At 48.8% G+C, this 25,751-nt stretch overlaps 1 protein-coding gene across 1 annotated transcript; it reads right to left on the minus strand.

Annotated features, from left to right (window-relative positions):
• Nucleotides 1-947: 947 nt before the first annotated feature.
• Nucleotides 948-24,999, minus strand: EMH_0013470 (the record flags this gene model as incomplete). The annotated part of the gene is made up of 54 exons (XM_013495264.1): nt 948-1,009; nt 1,193-1,295; nt 1,496-1,618; nt 1,754-2,509; nt 2,715-2,889; nt 3,152-3,342; nt 3,460-3,621; nt 3,811-4,026; nt 4,261-4,480; nt 4,608-4,751; nt 4,963-5,317; nt 5,903-6,088; nt 6,267-6,490; nt 7,414-7,559; nt 7,731-7,943; nt 8,148-8,270; nt 8,433-9,122; nt 9,292-9,485; nt 9,631-9,880; nt 10,456-10,632; nt 10,814-11,117; nt 11,376-11,666; nt 11,946-12,096; nt 12,205-12,449; nt 12,529-12,607; nt 13,227-13,434; nt 13,846-13,999; nt 14,158-14,975; nt 15,129-15,358; nt 15,538-15,776; nt 15,978-16,229; nt 16,564-16,903; nt 17,085-17,237; nt 17,509-17,743; nt 17,949-18,119; nt 18,308-18,424; nt 18,549-18,658; nt 18,799-18,951; nt 19,048-19,281; nt 19,420-19,626; nt 19,747-19,973; nt 20,118-20,246; nt 20,474-20,640; nt 20,742-20,978; nt 21,098-21,349; nt 21,531-21,758; nt 21,915-22,379; nt 22,548-22,760; nt 22,950-23,113; nt 23,463-23,667; nt 23,876-23,944; nt 24,140-24,316; nt 24,501-24,560; nt 24,865-24,999. The coding sequence occupies 54 exons, from the start codon at nt 24,997-24,999 to the stop codon at nt 948-950; spliced, it is 12,129 nt and encodes a 4,042-aa protein (XP_013350718.1).
• Between the last annotated feature and the right edge of the window lie 752 nt (nt 25,000-25,751).

Here is a 25,751-nt window from a genome sequence, read left to right on the forward strand (position 1 = left end):
CCATGCATCATGAGCTCCGCACTGACACTGCGAAGAGCAATCTAATGAGCAACTTATGACAGAAAATGGATGAGCCAAACACGCATGCTCCTCTTGGGCTCCCTCTCACGCTGGACGGCTGAGGTTCCGCCGGAAGCGCGGGAGTTCCTGGTCTCGTCATAGAACTTGTTCGACTCTTTGTTTTGCCCCATGATTTTGTTGGCATGGGACGTGCAAAATACACGTCTGAAGCTTCCTGAAGGCTTGTCGGGTGGCAGCAGCGAAAGGCGGTCGCGGTGCTCTGAGTGGAGGAGGCTGCTTTTCGTGTAGCCCTAGAGCTCAGGCAGCAATGGACATCTCAGTATGTCTCCTACCCGCGCGTTAGCCTTTCAATTTATCAGCCACATCGCAGCAAGTCCGATCATATCAGGACTACGTACCCTATTCTGGCATTGTTCTACGTACCCCATTCTGTCATTGTTGCGAACTGTATTCACAAGCGATCAGATGGAAACAATGCCAGTGGCGTGCGTATCCGGTTTTATCAATCAGGGAATTCATCAACAGTCTGGGCCGATTCTTTTCATTCCAACGCCGAACTGGTTCGAATGCATGTCGGCTAGCAACGGTGTTCGTTCCGGAATATTGCCGATAGATGCGAAGGTCGATCGTTCATTGTTTGACAGCAAAATATTGTGAGTACTGACTACACGACCCTTTTCCTAGACAGTCGAGACTTTTGAGGAGACTACACATGCACTTTTAGGGCTTCGACAGAGGGCTGAGACCTCAGTGTATCCACATCTTTCCGTTTTGAGGAGTCATGTCAGCCAGCAGGAATTGAAGCTCTCTCAAGCATAGTTGCATCTGTTACGAATCCGTCCACCAGTGTTCAACACGCTTGCTCCTCTTTCCCTAATAGGGGACAGAACGGAAAGCGAATAATTTTTTACGCAGTCATTGTGATGTCAGTCGGTTTTGAGGTAAATGATCCATTTTGGCAGAGCTTCAGCGCTTATCATGAGCCGGCCTGAAAAACCACAACAGCACGGTGGTTCTGCTCGTACGCGACGGTTTTACACAGCGGTAGGACAGCATCATTGCTCTGAACGCCTGCAGGTGATATCTGTGAGGCGTTGATGTGTCGCTGACAGCTAGCCACATTTTGAAAGGTCCAGCGTCTCAGCGCGGGTGGGAGCATGCATAACTGTACCTGTAGACCGTGCTTCGGTTTTAAGTGTAACAGTGATAGTTGTGGATTTCCGGGGCTCTAGGCGAAAGGATCTTTTATCCAAAGCAAACGCTGTCTGGTCAACCTGCAGTACAGGATGAAGGGGAATGCACACTGCCGTGTACAAACCAATTACCCTGTACAAACCAACTAAAAGACTTCCCCCTAACAGCGCGGTGACCCGGATGCTGATTCTTTAATTAAAGATGGCGCTCGTCAACTCTTACGTAATTTGACAGAAGCCATGTTGTGTGGAAATCGACGAAGAAGGTCTGAGAAACGCACCTGTGCTGTAAATTCAGTAGCTGTCTCCAGTGGGTTTTTAAATTCCAGCGCAAGGCCTTTGCCCTTTGGCACCTTCATAGGGCCTTGAGGCTCCGGAGGCGTGGTACGCCCAACTAGAAGCGCCTACCCAAATCAGCACGAATGCAACACCAACATGAAGCCTTTGAATGCGGATCGAACCTAGAGATGACGATAAAACTCATGCCTTGAGGATTATCTGTCGGGGCTGCTTTCTGCACTGCCTGCCAACTGGCTTACTCTGTATTCCTGCCCTTCTGGACCACGGGCACAGAGAATCGCCTTAACTTCTTGCAGCCGAGAAGGAACAAATTTTATGGGAATACACATTTCGACCCCTTGGCCATCGGTGTCCGCTGACACTTGTATTCCCTTGCTCTCTAGAGAGAAGATTTCATGTAGAGCTGATGTCTTTTGAGGTGCTAAGGAATCTGCTGGCCATTCCAAACTTATTTGATACGTCATTGCTTTCTTTCCAAAGTGCATGAAGCGAACAGACTGCTGTGTATCTCTCCCTAGGGGTGCCGAGCATGTAATCCTTTTCTCTATACCAGGGTTTCGCATTTCATATTTCACGAGGTACTTGAACAAGCCCAATTCCTCGCTAGCTAGCACGACGCTTGTCTCCCCATTTCCGGGCGCGGTCGCGCGCATTAAAACATCTAGCACCCCGGTTGCCAGAGGACCAATGATGAAAGGTTGGGGACTGAAGGTTACTTCTTGGTGAGCCGATGTGCACTGGATGGTTGTACGCTTGTTCGACAAGTTTTCAATTTCCAGTCTGTGGCGGAAAAGCTGCCGTATATTCCCTTCGAAAAAAATGGTGTCCATCCACCCTCCTTCAGTAAATTGAATCTTGGCCTCCGCAAGTGTGAAGTCTCCCGTCGATGGATTTGTGAATTGGAAACGGATAAGGGCGTTGCAAGGCTTCAGTGCAAACGCGGTAAATCTGTATTCTCGGGCCTGACCTCCAGCGATGTCGAGGAAGGAGGGAGCCTAAATGCACACACAAACATCCCGCAAGATGCACTGACTGCAACTGTTTAGTTAGTTGTGGAAGTACACAAAGAATATTATACATTGGGTAGCTTCTGAACATAGCTTGATCCTGAAGGGAGACGTAGAGCTGGGCAGGCCATATTATAGACAACTTCCTGCAACTTTTTGGTTTCGAAGGGGGATGGTGCCTTGGAATCCCTACCTGAATTTGTATGCCCTGCCCTCCGGAAGGTTGCAAGATTGTAAAGCCAGCGTTAAATGTTTGTCTTGTATCCAGCCAATTACGAATTTTGATATTCACAGCGGTATGTTGCTTGCAGGTGGCTACCGTCTCCACAGTTTGCTCCACAGTTGGCTCTGAAGCTGTGCCGATCATCCTGAGCCGCAGAGATGCAAATTTGGTTAAATATTCAAGACACCGAGCATGGTTACACATGTCGCAACACAGGTAAATTCACTTGGAGGATGCTCGCTCTGCATTCAGCAAGGGAATCTATCTGTGCTGCGACAGCATGTTCTGTAACGAGATGGCATTTGGGGCTCTAGAAAACACTCTTATGCAAATCGCGCTTGTAATGTATACATAGTACTGTATAGAGAGGTGTGGAATCGCTTCGAAATGTTGGCAAGGCTAGTCACCTTATGCAGCAGGCTTCTCCAGCTGGAAGGGCGCAGAAGAGTGTGGCTGTGTGCTGTGAAGGGAGGGCGCGGCGTGTTCCCTTTGCGCCGATTTGTTCTTGACTGCCGGCTTCAAGGGTCATCGTCATTGGATGGTAGGTGAGCTGAAGAGGCACCTTTTGTTGAGGAGGGATTGTGATGGGCCCAGTAGGCTGGCAAGAGAAATAATTGCCATCCTTTGGAGATTCAAGTGATATACTCGGGGTCGTCGTCCACTCTACTTTCTTCGGGTTTTTTAGGAAAAACGTCTTCGTGGCTGGGGAGCGTACACTGGTGGCAAATTTAATCACATGAAGTGCATCAGCCGGCAATGGAATGCTTTGCCCGGTCACAGTGAAATTCAAGCGCGCCACCTCTGTATGTGGCTCTTTTGGACCAGAAACTGCATGCCCAAAGCATATGATGTCATCTATCTCGAACTGCTCTGTCGGCTGCAAAACAGTCGAAACGCTCAAAGGTAGAGTAGATCATTGCTTGTGGTCTTGCCAGTTTTGAGCCTGATATGACGACAGCTATCGAAGAATACCCAGACCCTTGGGGACCATGGGGGCTTGCAGAATGCATCTGCTGCTCTCGTCACATTCCGCATGAACAGCTTTGAGGGAGGAGTGACGGATTACCTTTATGGGACGGAATGTTACTGTAACGGGTTGATTCGCTCGCGGTTGTAATGTCCCATGGGACGGGCTAATTGAGATCAAGCCTGGATGCGACTCCGAATTCGAGAATCGGAAAGTCATAGGCAGCTCCCCAATATTGGACAACAGCACGTCTTGGGACATCCACGATCCAACAACAACCTGACCAAATGCCACTGATGGGGGTCGAAGCCGGAGCTGCAGAACAGCACGAAGCGATTGCAGACATACACTGGAGGCCTTTAACATAATTGTCTGCCAACAGCGACGACTTTTCTTGTTGTCATGCTGTTGAGCGCCTTTTGAAGCATAAGGTGGAATGCGGCACTTGACGCAATTTAAATATACCCTCCAGCGGATCTTCTTTTGAGCTCATTTCACCTAAAGAATGCCTTCGGTAATTTGGTAACCAGGCCTACAGTTGCACCTTACCTCCGTTTCAAAGCACTTCCCCGAAATCTTGCATAGGAAAACTGGGACTGCCTGAGGCCCATGAACACTCTCAGCCAAGCACTCTGCGACCAAAGGTAACTGAAACTCTTGGCATGGAGCCGCGGGACGGAAGAGTATTTCAGTCCCAATGCTCTGCTTGGGCAACAGCTTTATCATTGAGGAAGGCGAAGATGCGGGCCGCCAACTAACTCCCTTGGTGCTGGATGTTGACAAAAACGCCGCATTCACGCAGTAGCCCTCCGAGTTTGCACTATATTTAGAAAGTATACCTTCCTATGGAATGAAACCAATAGGCCCGTTTGTTCAAGATTTCAACCGTGCGTTACCTGAGCTCCCCATCTGGACTCTTTAGGTAAAATGAAATTGGCTTTTCGGAATGGTTGGTGATGCGGATTGATTGGGATGATCCTTTGCCGCGCAGGACTGGTTGAAGTTTGACGATCCCGTTCTCAGTAGCGTGCGCTTCGACTCTACGAAACAACGGTGAGCAAATGCACTGAGGGTAATTAATGGCTTCGGCTTATGAAAAAGCAAGCGAAATGTTGAAGTTATGAAGAGGTAGTGAAATAGCATGTCATCGTGTTAGTAGCTGGCCCCGTACTGTTGACTGAGAAAAACATATATATCGCAGATCAATGGAGCTACCATTCTGTTAGGCAAGTGCAATAAAAGTACTTTTACCTGACTGGGATCCCTTTACCAGATAGCTGAATAGTGGCAGCGAGTTGGTCGTTGACGAAGAAGGGTATTTTGGCCTTGTAAAGCTTTGTTTCTCTAGGAGTGAAGGTGATTGGAATTTCCAACACCTCTTCAGGGGACAAGCTGACTTGCAGTGGCTGGAAATCGAAAGCGTCGGTTGGTGAAAAGGGCGAAGATATGGAGCACTGGTGGTAGGTATCTGTATTTGTGATCTTTAGCACAGTTCGAGAGGATATGCGAGGTTTGACGGACAAGCCATCGAAAGGCACATCCGACGCTTGCGGCACGAAGAGCGCTCCAAAATCGTGGGTTATAAAGGAGAACGATACCTTTGGGTCTGTGCAAGAACCGGTCAGCAGCAACTTGCATATCTTTTTCCCTTGAACCTCACACGTTGCTTGCAAGGATTGCAGATTTGTTGAGGCGACTGGCGCAAAAACAGCTATGCAATCGAAAACCTGTCCCTTGGGAATATATCCTGACCAAACAGCGCATCATTGCAGTTGGAAGGCGAGATGCGGAGTAGGAACTCCACTGGTATCCCATGTGAAATCACCAAAAGATTTTTCTCGACTTAGATTTCGTTCTAGCGGTGGCTTTGGCCGTAGGAACTGCATAAGTTGCTCAAAACTTGCCCTGTGTACCTGTAAAAGGGCTTGACATCGGTATATATGTTGTGCGATGTTATAAAGGGATTAATATAGCCTCTTGTAATGCACATTATTCACGATGCATATGCTTTGGGTAAAATCGGTCAAGTGAGCTGTGCTAGATACTTGGATAAACGAAAAATCGGGCAACACAGTTGCTCTGCTGCTGTAGTTAAAGATCCTAAACGAGCCTTTTGCCGCTTCATTTGCAGCAACCCGGGTTGCAAAGTACGTGAGACTTTCGAGCGCCAACACTCATTCCTGTTACTCACCCTCCATTGGTTGAATAGATATGCTCCCTGCACCGCCGTAGTTTCTTGCATCCTTTGTAATCCACCTGAAGCTGAAGTCATACTTTCCATTGTTGCCTAACTTCAACAAGACCTGTTTATTCTGTCCAGCCAGTAAGCATCCGAAGTCAAAGCTCTCTGAATCGCCTTCTAGAACGCGTTCGGTGTCTGAAAAGTCACCAAGATGTTTCCTCTCTGATACCTGCATGCCCCAGCACTTTTGGTTAAACTGAAGGGGACGGCAACGGGGTAGCTAGGCATATAGAAGAATTGTTTATTAGGCATGTGCTTATTAGGCATGTTCATAGCAGCATAAACGGAACGGTTGGAACTTCGCCCAGCTTACCTTCCTCCACGAGTTTCAAGGAAGGCATGAGGCAGTATCCCTCTCCTTTGATATCTAACCTGAGGTCTCGGAACTTTTGGTTGATTTTGCAGGGAATACTGACGCTTATGTTCTTCTGTTCAGATGGGGTCATGCATATCCTAATCGGAACGGAACTCTCCGGAGCTACGTTGCCACTAAGTGGTGTAATTTTCAGTTCTAATCCAGCAGCCTGTAGCTGCGCTCTGCACATGCATGCAGGAGAAATGAATCTGAGAAAATAGACTGTTCACGGGAGATTCCCTCCAATCATAGACCTCAATGGATTGATTAGGCACTGTAGATGAGTCTAATAACATGCGAAAGTGGGATGTGGTTGAGGCTTGCGCGTACGATGGTACGCGCTTGGCTGACTATATTGTCGACAACTACTTTCTCGTCTACTTTGCGTGAGCAGTATAACGGCCTTCTTCTTAAATTGAATACATGCTGGGGCGAAGCAAACATTAGTTTTTGCATTACTTGGGGCTGCCCATATGTCCTAAAGAGTGACTATGTGCTTGTGCGAACTAAATATTACGCTACGGACCACTGCGGGGACTTCAATTGCTGCAAAGGTTTCAGGGAAGAACACGTATTACTCACCTATCAAACTGGAAGGAAATAGGAATGGATTCCTTGTTATGTAGTAATACTTTTTCTTCAACTGTGCGCCCCACTATCGTCGGCGGAAAGCTTACTCGCGATGTTTCAAGCGTAACATGAGGTTCTATAGCTCGTCCAACCAAAAGCAATGTCTGGGACAGCTCCTTTGCTGAATATCAGAGTGAAGCGCACAAAAACTAACGTAAATGGGATGGGTACCGCCCAGGCATTCTCAGTTTCATACAACTCCTATGAGCCCCGACCCAATCGTGACGGACTGGCATTGCCATGTGTTGAACCGTTTGTAGTCACCACAGCACTATTGTTTTTTTTATAGTTGTTCGCTTGAACCTCTTTAACGCGCAAACGGATGTTTTTTTAGGTTGGCGTACATGGTACTGAAAACGTCCAAAGCCTTTCGATAACACCCAGTTGTGTTGCCGTGTATTCAAAGACGAGTTCCGTTTTCTTGCAGGCGAGGACACGCCCCCGTCGAGTCAGGCATTTAAAAGGCTGAACTGACATGTTGGCACTTGGAGAAAGTGCTGCGATTTCGTTCGAAGCATGCTCGGGTTCACACTCAAAATCTATGTCAGAAGCAGTCGGGTTGTGCACATGAATTCGTTTAGTGTGGCGGACGCCAACTCCGACTCCCTCAATTTCCAGCACCTGCAGTTGTATACAAATTAGCATGACATCTCTCTATTCTACATTATTTAGATAGTGGTTCGGATAGGTGTTTGTCGGCATAGGCGTTTGGTTGACTACTGTATGTTCAACAGCACTCAAATATGCTAGTAGAAGGTCTGCAGCGCGAAATGTTCACGAGTTCATGCTCACTGCTACATTATCGGAAAGCGCGAGGACAGAGCTCTGTGGGCGTCGTTCAAGATAATCTGTCGGAGGTATTTCAAGGTGGCATATCGGCCGAATAGCGGTGGCGGTCACGGGGACGGAGACCCGTGATGATCCGTTAACTAAATTCGGAAAGCTACAAACGAGGGTTCTCTCAAAGTCCGCCATCTCTTTAGGAGAGAATGTTACTTGCACGATCTGCACGGCAAAATGCAAAAGCTCTTGCCCTTCCACCATTTTCCACGTTTGCCTCCTTGAGCTCTACTCGGATTATTGTTTACAACGGCGGGTAAGGGGGCTGGAGACTGCCTTGCTAGTGGTATACTCAACGTCGTAGCAGCAGCACATATGCCCCTGTTTTTACGGCCACTAAAGGCTTTAAGTGACCACTGAATTCGTTACCTGCTGTCCCCCACTGGAAATATGGCCACGGCAAGGAGACACTTTGTAAAAACCAGGATCATCGCGCTCGCCTTCCTTCTCGAAGAACATTTCATACGGTAAGGACACTGCAGAGGTATTACTCTGCATCAAAAACACAGCAAGTTTATGCACTAGCAGCGGGCAGGAGTGTGGCCCAATGAAAGGCAAAACGAGGGGCCTCTTAGACGTAGGAGAGCTAGGTTTAGGTTTCTAGCTAGGTTTAGTTTCGTTGTGAGCTTTGCATAGGCAGATATTACAACTCACCACAGTGAACGAGAACAGACGAGATTTGAAGAGGGTTGTGGCCTCGAAATCAATCCTTTCAATGCCTAGTTCGCATTGGCGAATATCGCTTGCAACGGAGATGTACAGTATCAGCTCTTCCGGTGATTGAGCGTCTCCTCTCCCTGTCGCCGCTCCGTCTGATCTGGAGTCCCCCTGCTTGTTTTTTGCCTTCCCCTTGAGTTTAGGCGGAACCTTTGAAGAGATGGAGCTGTTCTCTGATCCTTGCGAAAAGAAAGCTGGGAAGCAGATTGGGTGGCGAGTTACGCTAATCGGTTCTTCAGTTTTAAAGGATATATTCACTGAACACGCAGTATTCGGAGCAAGCGTCCCTCCTGCAGGCGTGAAAACCAACTTTTCCTTTAGTTGCCCTAATGACTCCACGTTTAGGTCGAACGATATGGCCTGTGTCGAAATGTTGCGAAGTGTAAGCTCGTGAAAAACCGTCTTGCCAAGCGGCACATCGTCAAACATGAGGTGGTTTCCATCCAGGAGTTCCCCGTCACCGATCCGCAGACCAGTTTGACTCGGGGGGTTCACCGCAGACCAGACAAGTTCTTCTGAAAAGGCCCATCCCTTAATATGAATCTCAACGTTTTCAAAAGGATTAGCATGAGTCATGATGCGGAATCTGTAGTCCAGCTCTCCGGGTATTTTCGGCCGGTAGGACAGCTGCAGCGTCACCACAGAGAATAAGCAGAAGTTTTGTCTCCGAGAAGAAAAAGCCCTGCTTGATTGGTTGGATGTTCCGGCTTCACACATACGCAGTATGTAGCGATTCGTTTGGTCTTCATAGTCTCAGGGCATGTATCACTCTCTATCAAGAAGAGCTATGCCTCACGGAAAAATTTCTTTCCTCCTTTGGCTTTAGCGTCATCGAGTGGGGCAAGTCAAAATCAATGGAGTCACAAGGGGGCAGCTGCACACGAGCTGTAGCGGGGATGATCCCTTCGTTCCTAGCGACTACAGGAATTGTCGCCGTCCGCGAGACAGCGACGCGCCCAAAATCAAAGTACGGCAGGTGGCACTTTGGTTCTGAGTCAGGGCATTGGCATTCTTCGACAATTGTCAAGAGTAACGGGATTTATATCTACATGAGGGGCCATCTTCCGCATGCATATGTGTTCTAATAGTTTATTAGAGGGTACGGTGCAACCAAGCGCACGCAGGGTGCACGTACTTGTGTCCCTTTGACCAACTGACACTGGAAAGGCCAATGTTATGCTTGGAAGGGTCCCTTCGCCGCGCAAATCAAATTGCGCCTGACCGGTGAGAGGATTAGCCGATTTTTCCACTGCAATTCTAAGGGAAGAGCTATATTGTTGAAGTGATGTGGGCTTGAATGACAGAGTAGCATGGGCATAATCGTGAGGAGCAACCACAATGCGCTTCGGTTGTACATCAAATGCTGGCTCGTCCGCTACCTGTTGCTGCACAACGAGCAGACGCATTTTCAACATGCACATGCCTCAGGCTTTTAAAGCGACAACGTGCCTTCAGAAAAAGCTGCAACGTTGTTGAGTCTCTGATTTCAAGGCGCAGTCCACTTGCGTTCTTATCATGCGGTCCTCTAGAAGCTTGCTTAATCTCGAATATTATCTCCGCAGGGATGAGCTGGGGATTGTCAATGCGAATTGTTTCAACGACAGCCGACGCCGATCCTTGGGAGCCAGCAATGACGGGGCCGAAGCACAGACAGTTTTCATCTTGTACAAAAATTGTTCCGCTGCGTTTTTGCCAGATGGCATATGCCTCATCCATTGAAGTTGCCAATGCTTGCTCATGGAAGAGCTTTTCTGGCTGCAAATTACATTTCAAGCAGTGGGTCGTCCAGTAGGGGCAATATGTATGGAATCTGAATTTCAGACAGGCTCCCTTAAGCGGTGTTCTCTCTTACATATGTATGGGCAACATTTTCAATGCCAACAGCAGTGTTTCTGGCGCTGGTGAGTTCGCTTTAAATGCATTGCAAATGACATGTTGGGAGATCCCTGCTGATCCTCACCTCGAGACTGATGCATGGAACACTGCTCTGGCCTTGAATGAAGTACGTTGCAGCCGGCCTGATGGGACCGTAAGCGTCAAAATCTATGGGGGCAGAGGGATCGGCGAAGAACGCAGCCATGGGGCCGACAGAACTCACGGAGACTTCGTCAGCGTGCCCCAACCTCACACCATTAACCTGAACAAGTGGAGAACAGCCCTGGAGCAGGGGACATTTTTCTTTTTTCTAACCTTGCAGCGTGACAAAGCTGCACAGTTTGGAATAGCTTCTTAAGAAGGGCCCTTCTTCTGAGGAGGCCTATACTGGAGCATTCTTCCCGTGTGTAGGATGTATGTGGGAGTAACAACAGCAACCTTACCAGCAGTGCTAAGTTAAGTGAATGCGATGCGTCTCCCTGAGCTCCATACTCGACTTGAATTGTCGTTTTACTGCCGGGGTCTAGCTGGCCTCGTACAGGTACGATCTTGAATGGCCCAAATGTTGCTCCGAGCGACTTCTCTTGAGACTTCGCCTGGGGCTTGGCCTTCCCTGCCTTTTGCTTCTCCCCCTTCTGAAGGGTTTCCGCTCCTCTTGCTGGCTCTTCAGGAGCAGTAAACATGCACTCTTGGTTGACCATGTACCAGTCAAACGAAAAGCGGCCCTTATTCTCCAGTTCGAAGGAACTGAGCGAGCACAAATTTGGAAGAAGTTAGGGCTCCCAATTGCACCTACTTACTGCTTTTTATCCCCCAATTTTCTCGATCTAGGGGTCTTGGGATTACTTTGAGCAAGCTGGTCTAAGTTTGATGCCATTTGTGAGGATCTCGTCGCAGTAAACGCGTTGCGCCTCGTGTCAAAGCCATGCACAAATGCTTCTATCTCAAAGTAAAAACGCCAAGGTTCAACGCCTTCCCGCGCACCCTCCTCCCCCCTTCCCCCACCAAACGTACAGCAGGCTTGTCTTGCCGCTCTCTACTGGACCGAAATTGAGGCCCCGCGGTGGTGACAAGGACACTTCATTGAACGCGACAATGGCCATGACCTGGATTGGCGGCTGTGGTGGCTCCATGGCGCAACCCGATTCAACGTCCTTGATAGTGACGGCGAGTTCATCTGTCCCAGCTAGTTCAACTTCATGCCTGGCGCTAATGCGCGCCATTCCCTTGCGTTGCTCCCCTGGCTTAACTTCACCGTTTTGTGGAGTTAACGTCAGAAAGTTCCGAAGCCTCGGGCTACAGATGCTGAAACCACAAAAATTGGCCCAGTTCAAGTGACAGAGTTGCCGGAGCGATAGTACGAAATAGGTAGCTGTACTACTATAACAGATACTTGCGCTCCTTCTTGCGGACTCGTGCTTCCTTCTAGTGAATGACGGGTCACTTATTAGGAACGCCGAAAAGACCTCGGATGCAGCACGGTCTGCTGCCAAACCAGCAACCCCGTGATTTCTGTTAGTATTTAAGACGAGGGGAGACTCTGCGTTTCTCTAGTCACCGTGTCGGTAGACCTACTCAATATCAAAACGGATGGGATATTTCCCCCTATTAAATATGGTGTACGGTATCTCGGCCTCCTGGTACGCTTGAACCTTGCCAAATTCGAAGGCTCGCGTCTTTGATGGCAGCTCAATTCCAGCATCAATAGAAAAGGCTTCTGCCGAAACTGATACAGCACGCACAAATCAAGGGGATCTCCTGGTTTGCTCAACTTTAAGGAGAAGCACGACATGCCAAGAAACTCGCTTTGCCGGGCTCGGACGTCGTTGCTCACTTTGCATGCCTTTAACTTCAGAGCCGTTTGAAATTCCCTCGGCATCTGTGCATCTGAAGCTAAGGCGGCACTGTGCCGTAGATGGCTTTAGAGGAGCCTCGTACACAACGTTAAGTGGTTGGCTGGAGAATGCACCCAAGATTCCACCTTGCTCAGGGTCGAAAGAAAAGCATTTTGAAGGCACCTCTTGGGCTGTGAAATTCCATCGGACTTCAAAAGGAGTAGGATTCTCAACAAAGACAGTTCTGCTCACACCCAGTACACAATAAGGTGCGAATTCCCGAAGTATGGAGAAATAATTTGTGTCTTGCTGTGAGATTTTACCTTGAAATATCCACGCGCATTAGACTGTGAAATACCAAGGTTTCCCTGGTCAAAATGTTGCCACCGTTGCAAATGCCAACTACGGGCGGGGCAGGCACAGCGAAAACCATGGCTGGCATTTAGCTTGCAGTGGTGCGACTAGCTCTTAAGCCACTAGGCAAAAATGGGGACGTGCTAAGATGCTGGCATTCTCTGGAAACCACTAACTTTCTTGCAGTTTGTCCTGTGAGGATCCTCCCAAACACGATGCTCTCTGCTTGCAGGCTTATTTTGGGGGCAACACAATGAGATGAAAGCTTGACCTCTAGTGGCCGTTGGTTGTCCGACAGTGTCAAGACTAATTTATCTGTAGCTTCTCCTTCACTCCTTGGTAGGCACCATAAGTGCATGCGTGCCACCGCATTTTGCGCAAGGGTCACTTCGGAAGGAAATAAAAGGAAAATGGGTTCTCCTGCCTGGCCTTTCTGTTGTCTCCGTCCCCTGGTAGTTTCAACTGAGCAACAGAAGCCTCGTAAAGGAGTGAGCTTCCCCTGAACGCCCCCAGTTTAGCTTGCTCACTGCCGACAATGAAAAGCCTGTCCTGTTAATGAACGGTTTTAGCACGTTGATGAACAACACGGCATATTAACTCTCTCTCTCTGGGGGTCCCAAACATTCTGCTTTAGCTCGCCTGATAGGAAGGCGGCTATTTACCTTACCCTCTGGACCATTTGTTCCAGCGAAAATTCCCTTAACAGTGGTTGTGAAGGGAGACCCATTCTGCAAGGTTAGTGGGGTCATAAAGTCGCAAAGCTCCGGCGGAATCGTCACGAGGTCTATCTCCTCAACTGAAGACATCTTGGAATACAGAGACTTTACCGTTGTTGTGGAACGCCCTGCAAGAAGCGGCCCAAAATCAAAGACGCCCTGCAAAACAACGCAAGCCAGCGTACACTACATCAGCACCTGTGAGCGGTGTTATTCAGAATATCCACTTCAGATTAGCCTGCACTATTATATTGCTCAAGGGGAACGACTTGGTAGCAGCCCTGATTTTAGTGCCAACGTCACAGTTTCTCAAAGTTACTCTTAACTTTGTACACGCGGCACAGCAATTATCTCCTTTTCGCATATACTTTGAAGCGTGATTTCCGACAAAGTTATCAACGGTCTAAAGCGGAGATATACCTCACTGCATATATAGGTCCTTTTGATAGTAGACTGAGCGGGCCGGTCTTGTACCGCACGTTCAAAACACCCTTCAGGAAAATTGAGCAACCTTGGAACAGAGCAGGAAGCCCGTGCTCCAAGCCGAAACGTTTGGGTGTCGCCAACTACAGCGAAGTGTAGAGTGCAAGCATGCTCGCCCTCTTCATCGACGTAGCATTTGAGGAGCAGTCGCTGCTCCGTTTGCGGCTGCAACGTCCACCTTGATGCCTTTGTGAACCCTGGTTCCACTGCAAGGCGTGCAGCTAAGCTCTCATCTTCTCCGCTGAGTAGGCCAGTTGACAGATTGTTGCGGAGCTGCCTGAGCTAGCTGGTAGAGGGTTGTTTCTAAAGCGAATGTGCCTGTGCAGTTTGCTTTTGGTAGGTAGGGCAATTTAAAAAAGTACTGCTCGACTGTATGTTTCTAGTTGTTGCTGCTCTTACCCTCTTTCCTGCTTGGTCTTTGATCTCGATGTGACAGTGGAAGCCGTTTCCTTTGGCTTTTTGGTTCTATTTTTACTTTCTTCTTCCTCAGCTTTTTCCATCGCCGTTGTAGGCAGAGGTGCAAAAAGAGAGAACTTCGCTGGAGGTTCCAGTGCAGGTGAGGAAGATGGGTAGTGAACGACTTCCAGAAACTTAGCCGCTGGCACTGGTGGTTCACTAGGAATTATGGGTTCTCTTAGAGGGTGCAGCTGTGCAAGCAGAGATTCTATGGGTTGCGATGAATTAGCAAATCCAATGGAGAATGTGATGAGGCGCTGAAATGAGCCTAGAGATGTCCTCTGGCTGGTTCTTCTGGAGCCAACACAAGATGATACAGGCACGGGGGACTGCTCCATTTCAGTCTTTAACTCCTTCAGAAGCTCAGTCTCTGCAGACGAATAGGCTGCAACCTGGTCCTGGACGAACGATTGCGCCAGCCGGCTTGTACTTATGTAGCCTTCAAACCTCTGGCGCGACTGTTGAAGTGACTGCAGCTCGTGCTTTAAAGATTCAACGTTTCCATCGGTCAGGTGCCCAATTGCCGGGTGGCCTTCCCCCTCAGCAACGGTAGGGGGTCTCCTCTTTTTTAGGTCGGATTGCATTCCAGATGTGGAAGACTTAGAAACACCTTCTGATCCTTTGCCAGAGTCCAGCTGTTCTGCAATCTCACGTTCCCTCTGAAGTTGTTTCGCCAAAAGTCCCTTATAGAATGCAATGCCTTCTGACAATGGGTTGGAAGCAGACTCCCCTTCGTTTTGAGGACAATCTGGCTGTCCAAACTGCGACAGATACAGGAAAGCAAAAGGGGTCGTTTACAAATACCAAGCGGCTTTGATAACTGACAACCATGCAAAGCAAGGCAGCCAGTTCAGCCGCTGCAGAGCTTGCAGACTCGAATGCACTAGCATAAGAAGGCTTTGCAGAATTCGCACCTTAATTATAGTAACCATGACATCTTCGTTTCGAAGACCCCTCAAGATAGCAACTGCTCCATCCGCAAGCGACGGGCAGTATGAACTAGGCTCGACGCGAAAAACTGTACCGGCAAAGCAGTCTGGCTGTGCCACGCGCAGCTTAACTGCCGCTGCCAGTAAGTGCAAAGGAAGTCCGGGGCTACTGGCTTCTGCTCGTCGGTCACCTTTGCTGATTTTTGCTTTGCCATCTGGGGAGAGAAGTAAAAATGAGAAGCATTGCAACCCTCAACGCACTTACAGCTGCCAGGGTATTCCGGATGAGCAGGTATTCGCAGGAAAGCTTTCTAAAGCGCCCCTTTGTCTACCACTTACTGCCACGCAAACACGATTTGGATGTTTACAGCGCCCTTTGCATGCACTACCGTACTCTTTTTGCCGCCCGTAGCTTCTGCTTCGCCTTCCAGAGCTTCAATGGACCTAATCAACTCTTCAACGAGTCGTGCGTTCTCCAATCCAGCCGATTCAAGCTTTTTCTTCTTCCCGGAAGCACCGATTGCCCATTCAACACATTCATCTAGGGTGAGCTGCCGCCGGGCCTCGCCTCCTATGTGAGCAGCAACTGAACGCTTTCCGCTGCATATTGGACCCAGGACTATTGCACTTTGCCTGAACGTAGAAATACTTGTGCATCTGGGTACTATCAAGCATATAGGGCCCCATGCGAGGCTGATTTCACGGATACGGAGTAAAGTGCTGTAGAGGCGAGTGACGTTTCCGGCATAGGTTTGACTAATACACGCAGAGATGATCCTTAGCCAACTAACAAGAAAAATCGGGACCCCCGCTGTTTGTGTATGTTAACTTGACCTGCAAGGCGGTAGCACTCTATAGGGGAATTTTTGAGGGCCTTCATCGGCAGATTCATCGCTGCTGCTTTCTCCTGGTTGCTGTTCCTGTGGGCCTGCTTCGCTCTGTGCATTTTGCAGTCTTCCTCGTGCGCTGTTTGGAACCTCAGATTTTGCACCGAGTCCCTCTAAATCTGAAGCAGGAGGGCCTTCGACCACAGCCTTTTGCAGTGCGGCCTTGCGGACCCTAGACCAACAAGCTTTTCCTGGGGGTCTGAATGCAAGAAGACAACGACTGAAAGCGGTAAGGCAATTCTTATGCCGATTAGTCTAGCTGAGAAAGCCTGTTGGAATGCCGGGTCGGTTCGTATGCAACAAATGATCTCAGAATGTGTTACCAGGGACAACACACTAATTTAGAGGCGTAGGAACAGAACTGGATGTCAGTACGTTAGGCCACCGCAGACAGATCTTTGCAAGAAAATGGCATTAAGAGGATGCAAATGGTGGAACTTGGGAGTACGGTGGTAGGGCCCAGGCGGACCTTACACCGCCTCCCTCTGAACCTATCAACACACGTTAAGTGTACTGTCCATCGTATAAAGTACCTGACGGGCAGCAGGGCAATGCCTGATTCGTCGAACCCGTCGTAGTCCAGGAGCATAGCATTCGTTTGCTTGTACTGCTCGTCGAATTCAAGAGAATATATCTCGCAAGGCTCATCGGAATTATTGCGAATTATCACATCTTGCCGCAAAATGTGTGAGGGAAGGCTGTAACCAAAATCGACAAAGGACGGGACAAATTCCAACCGATGAAGCTTCGGAGCCCCTGTTGCCGTTATGCATTTCCACTTGGGGTTGTCCTCAATACAAAATATCAGTCGGGCGGATATTTCCTTTTCCGCCTTTTCTGGAAAGAACTGGACTTTTAAGTCAATCCACTCCCCTGTAGAAGTCGCACAGTCACATCCTTGCTCGTGAGATATGCTCCTTTCACTGTTTCCGAAAGTTCGGCAAAGAGTCACATTTAGTTCCTGCTGTAGTTGACGGTTAGATAGCCGCAATGTGCCACGACTTATCGGGAAACTGGCAAGAAGTAGCTGTTGCACGCACAGGCGCACGCTCACCTGGCTCGACAACCGAGTGCTTGGGTTCTATGGTAAAACACTTGAGAGCATCGCGTTGCGCCTTGTCACCCTTATCAACGAGACCCCTGTAACGCCACTGAGCAGGAACGCTTTTCTCATTTCGTAGCCTCAGTGTCAGCGTTTTACATAGTCCTGAAGCGCCAAATCCATCAAATGTACTTCAGCTGGAGGCAAAAGGGGGTGTTCCTGCCCATAATTAATGGGCAGCCTACTTGGCCTACGGAATTAGCGGATCGGCGGATCGTAATATTTCTATTGCATTGCTGCTGTGTATCTCTGCCGTTGTAGAAGTTAAGCTAACAAGTAGCCAAGGCACATAGGACGACGGAAATAAACTCTGTGGGGCGCACTCTGAACTCTGTGCAGAACCAATCACACTTCCGTTTCTATAGGCTCTTCCTACCCCTTTTGGTACTTCCAAAGTCCAATGTATCTGTGTAGAAGTGCAGATCCGGCACAACAAATTTGCCTTTAAGAGTGATCTGGTAGTTCAGACTGCCAGAGACGAAAGCTGTGAGGAGAACATTTGCATCTCCCTCCCTGTCCTGTTTGGCCGTCACAGCAATTGTCGTTTGTTCATTCGGGTGCAAACGGCTAATCACATCTGGCTCCACATGAAATCCAGTCCCTTGCAGGTCCTGCAAAGGAGCAAAAGACCAGAGGGGAAACGCGATCCCTGGCATATGCAAGAATGACCAGCGCCATTTTTAAGAGTGCTAGCCATTGCTAGTAACGCAGCCGCCAACAAAGGCTTCAGTAGGCATATTACGCCGAGCGAATTTTCTGCCGTTGTCTCCAGCCGCCAGGGAGCTAGCTGTCTCTTCTTCTGGAATTCCTATGGACCTTCTTGCTAATCTTGACTCCAAATGTCTGGGGAGACATATTGCGCAGTTGCACTATCCTTGTTTTGGACTGGCCAACAACAACGCTCCCAAAATCAAGAATATACTTGCCGGGAGTTGCAACAAACGATGTTTCCTCGCCAGGAAGCCGCCAGTTGGTGAAGCATGCTGACTGCGCGCAAGCTAGGAACAGGCTAACACGAGATGAGCCTCAGACGCGGGTTGGCACTATGCATATTTGCGGGTAGATGCACTACCGGGAGAATCGGTTTTGAACCGCTGCTACAGTTGCTAACTTCATCACCACCAAACTAACCCTAAATACATAATTTTGCCCCTCAGCTCTAGTGTCGGGCTTACGGACAACGATGAGCTGGAGCCGTGCCTAAGCGGTTCCCTCTCATCTTTCCCACTGCTAGGCCCGTTCACTGTATCCGTTGTACACTGTTCATTATGTCTGGATACTGAAGTTGCAGCCTTGAGTCACAACAAAAGCAACCCATGCAAATTACGAGAACCCTGTATCCAGGCAGCAAACCCCTCGATCTATGAGATGTAACGGTCAGGAGAACAATTGCTGCTCCCTGGCATGCTGGCCTACTGCATTATACTGTTCCAACATAATTTTACAAAGTTTCTGCCGGTCAACCTCCGCTGCTTGCTGCCAAACAGCTAGAGCCGCTCCATTCTCAGTAGAAACGCCGACAACTCCTTCACACCCTACCATCACAGCGCCAACTACGAACAATTCAGAGACTACTTTACGCGAGGCGTATGTGCAGTGGACTACGGTATCTTGCCGTACAAACTCACAACCGTCGATCCATTCTCGGAAACATAACACTGCTTACTCTGGTCTAGTTCTTCACAACCGCCATCTTCAGGCGCTCGCGGAAGACCCATGAGGAGACAACGGTATGTTCCTTTTCCACGAAGCGTGACAGCTATCGGGTCGCAGTGGTCGACTTCCACGAAGATCTGTTCAATGACCTCCGCCGGTATTCCTGAAACACGAAGTCCAGAGATAGCCTATGAATTTACTTGCGCACTCACAGCATATTTTAGATACATTTAACAAAGGCTGCAGGTGCAGTAGATACCTGTCATGAAGGTTATGTCTAGCTTGAATCTCTCATTTGCTCGTATGAGTCCCTTCCTCTTTGAAACGTCTATGGCCCATGGCCTCGATACTCTTTCCATGTCGACGGCAAAGTTAAGGTCAACCAAGCCGCCATTTGCCAAGATCACCTCCGCGGTGACTGGCTTAAGGTACGGTAGTTCCCCAAAGTCGAATTCGGTTTGGCTGACCTTCAGCCGTGGAGAAGATGCTCGACCTATTGTGTGGCAGACAAGCACTCCGCAGGAGGCTTATTCCATCAAAAGCAAGGATAGTCCAACGCCAGTATCTTGCCCCTATTTAAAGGAGTGAATTCATCTCAGTGGGGTTTGGTGACCCTTGTGGAAATGCCTACCTATTAGGCGTACTGGGTATTCCGGTCCGTTGCCTATGCTGCACAAGGCTACAGCGGAAGCTTCGCGGTTAGGCACTCCCCAAAAGCGTACGTGAACAGTTTCAACGGCTCCCGGCTCAATTATTCCCGTAAAAGGCGTGAAGTCAAAGATTTTGTGAATCGGTACTCCTGAACCTTCCGAATTTAAAGGTTCACTATTGTCAGCACCTGCGATAACAAGGGAGACGAGTAACAAACACTTCAACTAGTATTCGGCGGCACTTGAAGCATGTAGGGCGTCTTGTATGAGTCCTACAGTCTATTAGGTTGAGCTGTGTGCGCGTGTACTTTTGAGATCCTTGAATGAGTAGGCATCTGTTAAAAACCAACTGTAGGTCACCGGGACGCATCCGACGTTTCGCATGCGAAGTGGAATCCTCTTTGTAGTTTCATTTACTATGAAACCAAAGTCCAACATTGTGGTTTCAAGCTCAACATTTGGGAATTCTGTTTCCCCTTCTAGTGACATCACATCTACTCTTGGATGTTCTTTGAAAGTGATTTCCAGTGAGCCCCTAAAGGATACGAAATCGCAGAGTTGTAAGTCGTAACTGATGTGGTGCACGCCACCATTTACCTTAGATACGCAGGATACTGTACTGTTTTGCATCGAGTGATACGCCCTAATACACGCAATCCTCTGGTGTGTCAAGCTTCACCTTGTCCGGGAGGAATGGCGGCCGTTGTAGAGAGTATTGAAAAACACACTAACTTCCAGCGCTTCTTGCGGACGTAGAGAGAAAGATTTCGGCTCTACGTCGAAAGGCTGTGTTGCCTTTGCTTTGCATCTAAGAACGATTGGAGACGAATTGCTTAGAAGTACTGTCTCCCGGAGAAGCTCAGTTTCATTTTCCATTCGCCATACGTGCCTCGAAGCGAATCACAGAAACACAAGGCAACAAAGCATATGGAGCACCAAAAGCCCTGTTGAGAAACTTAGCTTTCTCATGCACAGAATAGCAGCTGAAGGGGTAGCTGTTGCTCTGATTGCCGTATTCCCTGGGTTGCATCTCACTTAAAGGCCAGAGATGATGGTGTTGCAACAAGATTTGGAGTGAAAAAGTCTGCTGTGGCGAGTGTTCTAGCGATGCGCACTGGCGTTGTGCCAGGACCGAAGGACTCCTGGCAAATAATAACTTGCGAAGCTCTGCCCGGCAACGTACTCAAGGCTTCGATTGCAACCTGCACAAGTTTAGAAAGGCTTTACTCCAACGATTGGCGGTATCAAGGCTGATTTTGAAGACTACACCGGGTTGCACGGGCGCTGGACGGCAATACCTCACCTCCATTGAGCTGTCTGGTCCCAGTACAAACTCGCTTGGCTGCACCTTGAATTTTTGCTGCGCATCATTGACCTGTCGCGAGTATGCGTTTCTTGATCCGTCCAGAAAGTGTATCTGACGTGGCCGGTTACCCCTGTTCAAGAGTGTAAAGGTTTTGCGCTTGGGGTTGCTCGTACAGACTTGCTGGAAATCAGTACAGGACCCAAAATCCTCCAATACAACAGGGGAGCCGACCGCCTGGATACACCAACATTAGCGGCGTCAGGGTCCTTAGCCTGTTTCTCAGCATCCCGACGTGATGTTTTGTCCCTACTGTAAAATTGCATACACGATCAGCGTGAAGCCAAGACCCTTACCTGGCCCTTCAAATAAACCAACAGGCTTTGACCGTCAACAGCAGAGACTACCAACTGTCCGGTGGAAGCAACCGCCTCAAGAAAGGTTGCGACTACATGAACAGGCGCCGAAGCCCCTCCTTCCAAAATCATTTCTGGGTTCTTCACCGTGAAATACCCATGTTTGCTCCGAACGCAGCAGCGAATTGAAGCTGGGATCGGGGAAATATTGGTTAGCTCAACTTGCTGTGTCACTTCGTCAAGGCATTTTATCTGCAAATAAGGCGCCGGAGCAAAGTGTAGAATATGGCGATCTACTGGAGAAATGTCCGCTTTACAGAGTACAGCTAAAGCGAACTCCAGATGTAAGCTCAACGGGTGCACCTGAAAAGTGTGAACAGATCGTTTACAGCGCGGAGGAGGGTAAGCCTGCGGTAGATTGTTAGCTCCCTACCTTTCCCCATTGGAGTTCCTTTGGCTCGATCTTGAGTTTAGGACCGGAAACACAAGCAGAAACTTCCAGCTGAAAGGGACTGTCCAGGCCGGCGATGCTTACCCAGCAAGTGATTAGCACGTCGCCAGGAGCTAGCGGATGGAGAATGATTGAAACGGCGACCGCCGACAGGGGAGAAACCAAGCCCTCTGATGGCGATACCTCCGCGCCAACATTGTCTCCACCCTGCTTCAAAGGAAACACCAGACTGGTTGTTAAATGGAATTTTGTGCTTCAACAGTGTGTTTCGTCAGTGATTGTGTTGGTGAAGTATAATGCTAATGGAAAGATGGCAAGTAAGACCTTGCTTGTGGAAATGTCAATACCTATGTGCTCACGCCTAACCTCCAGGGTGACAGAAAATTGAGCAGAAAGCCGTGAAGTATTTCTAATCATGAATGCCTTCCTTGCTGTTGTGTTTATGAAAACGTCGTCGAAGACGAGCGTGCCTTCTGGTTCCAATGCAACGTGCGGTGTCTTGCTGGAACCCCGAAGAGGCAAAATGAAGTATTCGTCAATCAAGCCCGGAAGACCAAAGGCAATCTCTTCTATGTAAGCCTGTGCCTTCGAAGGGCAAAGGACGACGTCCACCTTTCCGGATGAGCCGGCAGGTATGGTTAGCTCTTCAGGGTTGACGCTGATATCGCCATATGTATCATCTAGTCGCTTTAAAACCTTCACTTTGATCGTTTGCGGCGCGTCACTGGTGTTTGTTAGTTGAACCGAGCGCACTTCTTCAAACCCAAAGGGAATCACTCCAAAGTTAATGGACGAAACATCGTAATCAATCTGGGGAGGGACTGCTCGACCCTGCATTCGGATTCCATTGGAGCCGCATTGGGACACTCAAAGGTCAAATGGAAAATGTTTGCAACATAGCATGAGCGGAAACTATGAGTATCTTTTTTTTGGTTAAGCCTATGTAGGGGAGCATCCAGTCTCGTCAGCTGTCGTTCCCACACAGTTGTAATGCATCACCTTAAGCTTTAAAGCGATGTCTTCTGGAGACGCTTCGATCGCCCACAGCACGGTGGCTTCGAACTCCCCCACGAATGCTGGCCTGAACGATGCCTGCACCCGTTCAGCCTTGTTAATACAAATGCATCCGCTGCTGGGGCTAAAATTTACCTCTGTTCCTGGAGGGAAAGCACCGGCGAGCGGCTTCACAGAATATGATGCAGCGATATCACCCTGCCGGGACCAGCACATGAGAGCAGAGTGGAAAGCTACGGCGTGTTTACAGACCTCCCCAAGTCGTTGGCTACTATATCTTTTCCACACCAATTAGAGGCCCAGTTTCTGCTTGCCTTTTAGTACCGTGCCACTGCTATTTCTCCTTTTGTGCTATGGAAGGGATAGTTGGACTGGAAATACACGTACTGTATTCACGATTTCCACATCAAGCATCTTTTCTGTGTACACGACAACGTCCCCAAAGTCTAGCTCTGCCCTCGTGAACTTGACTTGCGGCCCTGTGCCCGTTCCATAAAGTTGCAGTTTGAGACCCATTTCTCTGCTCTCAACAGAGTAAATGCACACACCGTCTGCAATATACTTACACGAAGAAAATGTTTCCGAACAGCGCTTCTGGTGTTTCCCTGTTGAGTAACACCGACGTTTGACTCTATCGGCTACCCGATTTACTGTTCCGGTAAGAATCCACGCTTGCATTTATTTCTACATGCAGTTCGTAGCATATTCGACCGTTACGCTCAGTGACAGGTGAAGGGATTAATCAAACAGGTCACCTCCCAGCAATGTTCAAGCGTGCAGTAGAGTTGTAGATGGTCGCTTGTATTGGAGCGAACTCAATGCGGATATTTTGCTTCGACTTCGCCCAAACTCTCCCAGATGCTGGCTTAATAGTATAGCAGCCGGAGGAGACCAACTCACGGTTGTGCTCCGATGCGTCTTTGATGTCGTTCGACGGCCCAAAGGACCACCAAAACGGCAAGTGTTCGTTGGTGTCATTCTCAATGCAAACAGTTTTTTCGCACGTCAGGTTGACAAAGGTCGTGTCGAACTTGAGGAAGGAAGTTGAGAGGGCTACTGCACCCTCGACCACTGTCCCCTGAATCTGTTTCACTTCCACGCGGCCCTGCAGAAGACATTAGCTCACAGAAGCAACAATTGGTAATGCGAATATTATGCTCCAGCGAATAATCAGCGCATCCTTGGCTTCTAGATATCGAGGCGGCATCATGCATCAAAGGAGCGCTCTGTCTCGGGCACGAGGCTACACATGCCTCGCACCAGGGGCAACTAGCTACAGTAGTGTAATTTCATCGTTCTCTAGAGCAGCTTACGTCATCATATTTTATTTCCAATTGGGCATCGAAAGCCCCGCACTGGGAGGATTCAACTGCAAAGACTACCTATTGCAACAACAATGCATTGCAGCAAGCTGGCACTGGGGGCAAATGCTGTATGGATATACAATGCCGCAGACGTAGCAATGCAATCACCCCATTTTTGCTGCGTGTCTGAGCCCCTTCAAAGCGGAAGCGTGCTCGACGAACACTTGCCTGTTGTGAACTCCCAACAGGCAGCAGGAAAGAGTCGGGCTGTACGTCGAATGGAGGGGGCACTACTAGTGTTACTGTAGAAGCAGCGTTGCCATCATTGGACAGGAGCACTGTCTTTTCTTTGCGTTTTCCCACAATGGCGCTGTCCAAAGAAATCACTGGAGGAAGGTTTACGGAACACAAGCCTTGGAATGCCCGTAACGGAACCAAAAATGTTTCCCGCTGTCACGCAAAACAAAAAACAGCTGGTTCGAAGGAAATGATGGTGTTGGAGGCGAACATACTTGGAGTACCAGCGATGCGCAAGATTATACATGCAGAGCACTGCGCTACTGGCACTAAGCAAGAGACGTTGGTGCGCCTGCAACTATGGTTGACCTGAAAATAGGGGACCTAAATTATATACCTCGGTCTCGATCTGCAGATCGTAGCAATAGGTTTTCTTGTCACCAGCTCGAAACGTTACCTGCACAAAGTACCCGTTCTTACTATGCTTGTAAAACATTCTTAACCTTCTAAATCGGCGTCTCTGGGCCAGGCTGCTCTACCGTCTTGCGAGCTGTTCAAGAAAACTGTTCTCCTTTTTGTGACATGCGTGCTTACTAAGAAACTGGCGCTCATTCCCGGGGCCACCTAGATGTCAATCGCACAACAGCACGGACTTCACGGCTCATCAGACAAACTGAGACTTGCTCTGGTAGCTGCCTGCCTTTGCGAATAAGGGCTGCTCGACAAAAACATCTACGTTAAGTGGACAAACATAGTGTGACGCATTCAATGCACACGAACTTGGGGCTAGTATTAGATATGCTGGGTCTAGTCATATTATCAGTATCTATTTCTTGGTGTTTGTTCAGCCTCCCGCCGAACAGCCTAGTAATGTCTCCCCAGTATTTGAAGTCCATTTTACTTTCCAGTATATACTATCTATGGACAGCTGTGGTACGACCCAGTACTGCTGGCTGTACAGACCTTTAATCTATTCCCTGGAGTTGCGCGTTAATTTAAAGTTGATGAGGCGCTAAAAGCACTTCTTACTGCTGTAGATGCCTGGTTTTCCTTGATGCCCGTCACAGAAAAGTTAGCTGAGTCCGGAGTGATTGCATGTACTCGTCGAGAAAAGCGGTCCTTGTTCCTTCGAACAAAGCAGAGGCGGAAGCGGCAAGACTTTGAGGGCCAATAGAGGAATTCGTGCTTAAGAGAACAACTTTCGTGTTCGCTCGATAAAACGCAGCTGAACCTGATGCCAACCTGAGTTTGAAATGTGCTTGATAAACCCCGGCGGATTCAAAGCCCACAAAAAGTACAGCTGGAGGAAATGCTTCAAATAATGGCTTTCCATTGGGGACAGCTGATTCTCCAACGATATTATCCTTAGCCCCCAGAGCTACGATTTTGTGGAAAATCGGCCTCAAGGATGGTAGTGATGGCGACAGCAAGCGAAATAGTTTCATGGATGCATTTACATCGTACTTTCCAGCGGCCACCCTTGAGTTCCACTGCTGGCCATGAAGCAGACGCAGAGCAAACGAATGCACCCGTCACAGAACAACTATTGCAGGATTGCTTTACTCTATTACAACTCTAAACTCAAAAAGTAGTGGTAGTTTGACTGCTATCAGCTTACGGCAAGCTGCGTGTGATGCACATCGTGAAT

This window comes from Eimeria mitis, genomic scaffold (genome assembly GCF_000499745.2).
Source record: "Eimeria mitis Houghton genomic scaffold, Emh_scaff15, whole genome shotgun sequence".
NCBI lineage: Eukaryota > Apicomplexa > Conoidasida > Eucoccidiorida > Eimeriidae > Eimeria > Eimeria mitis.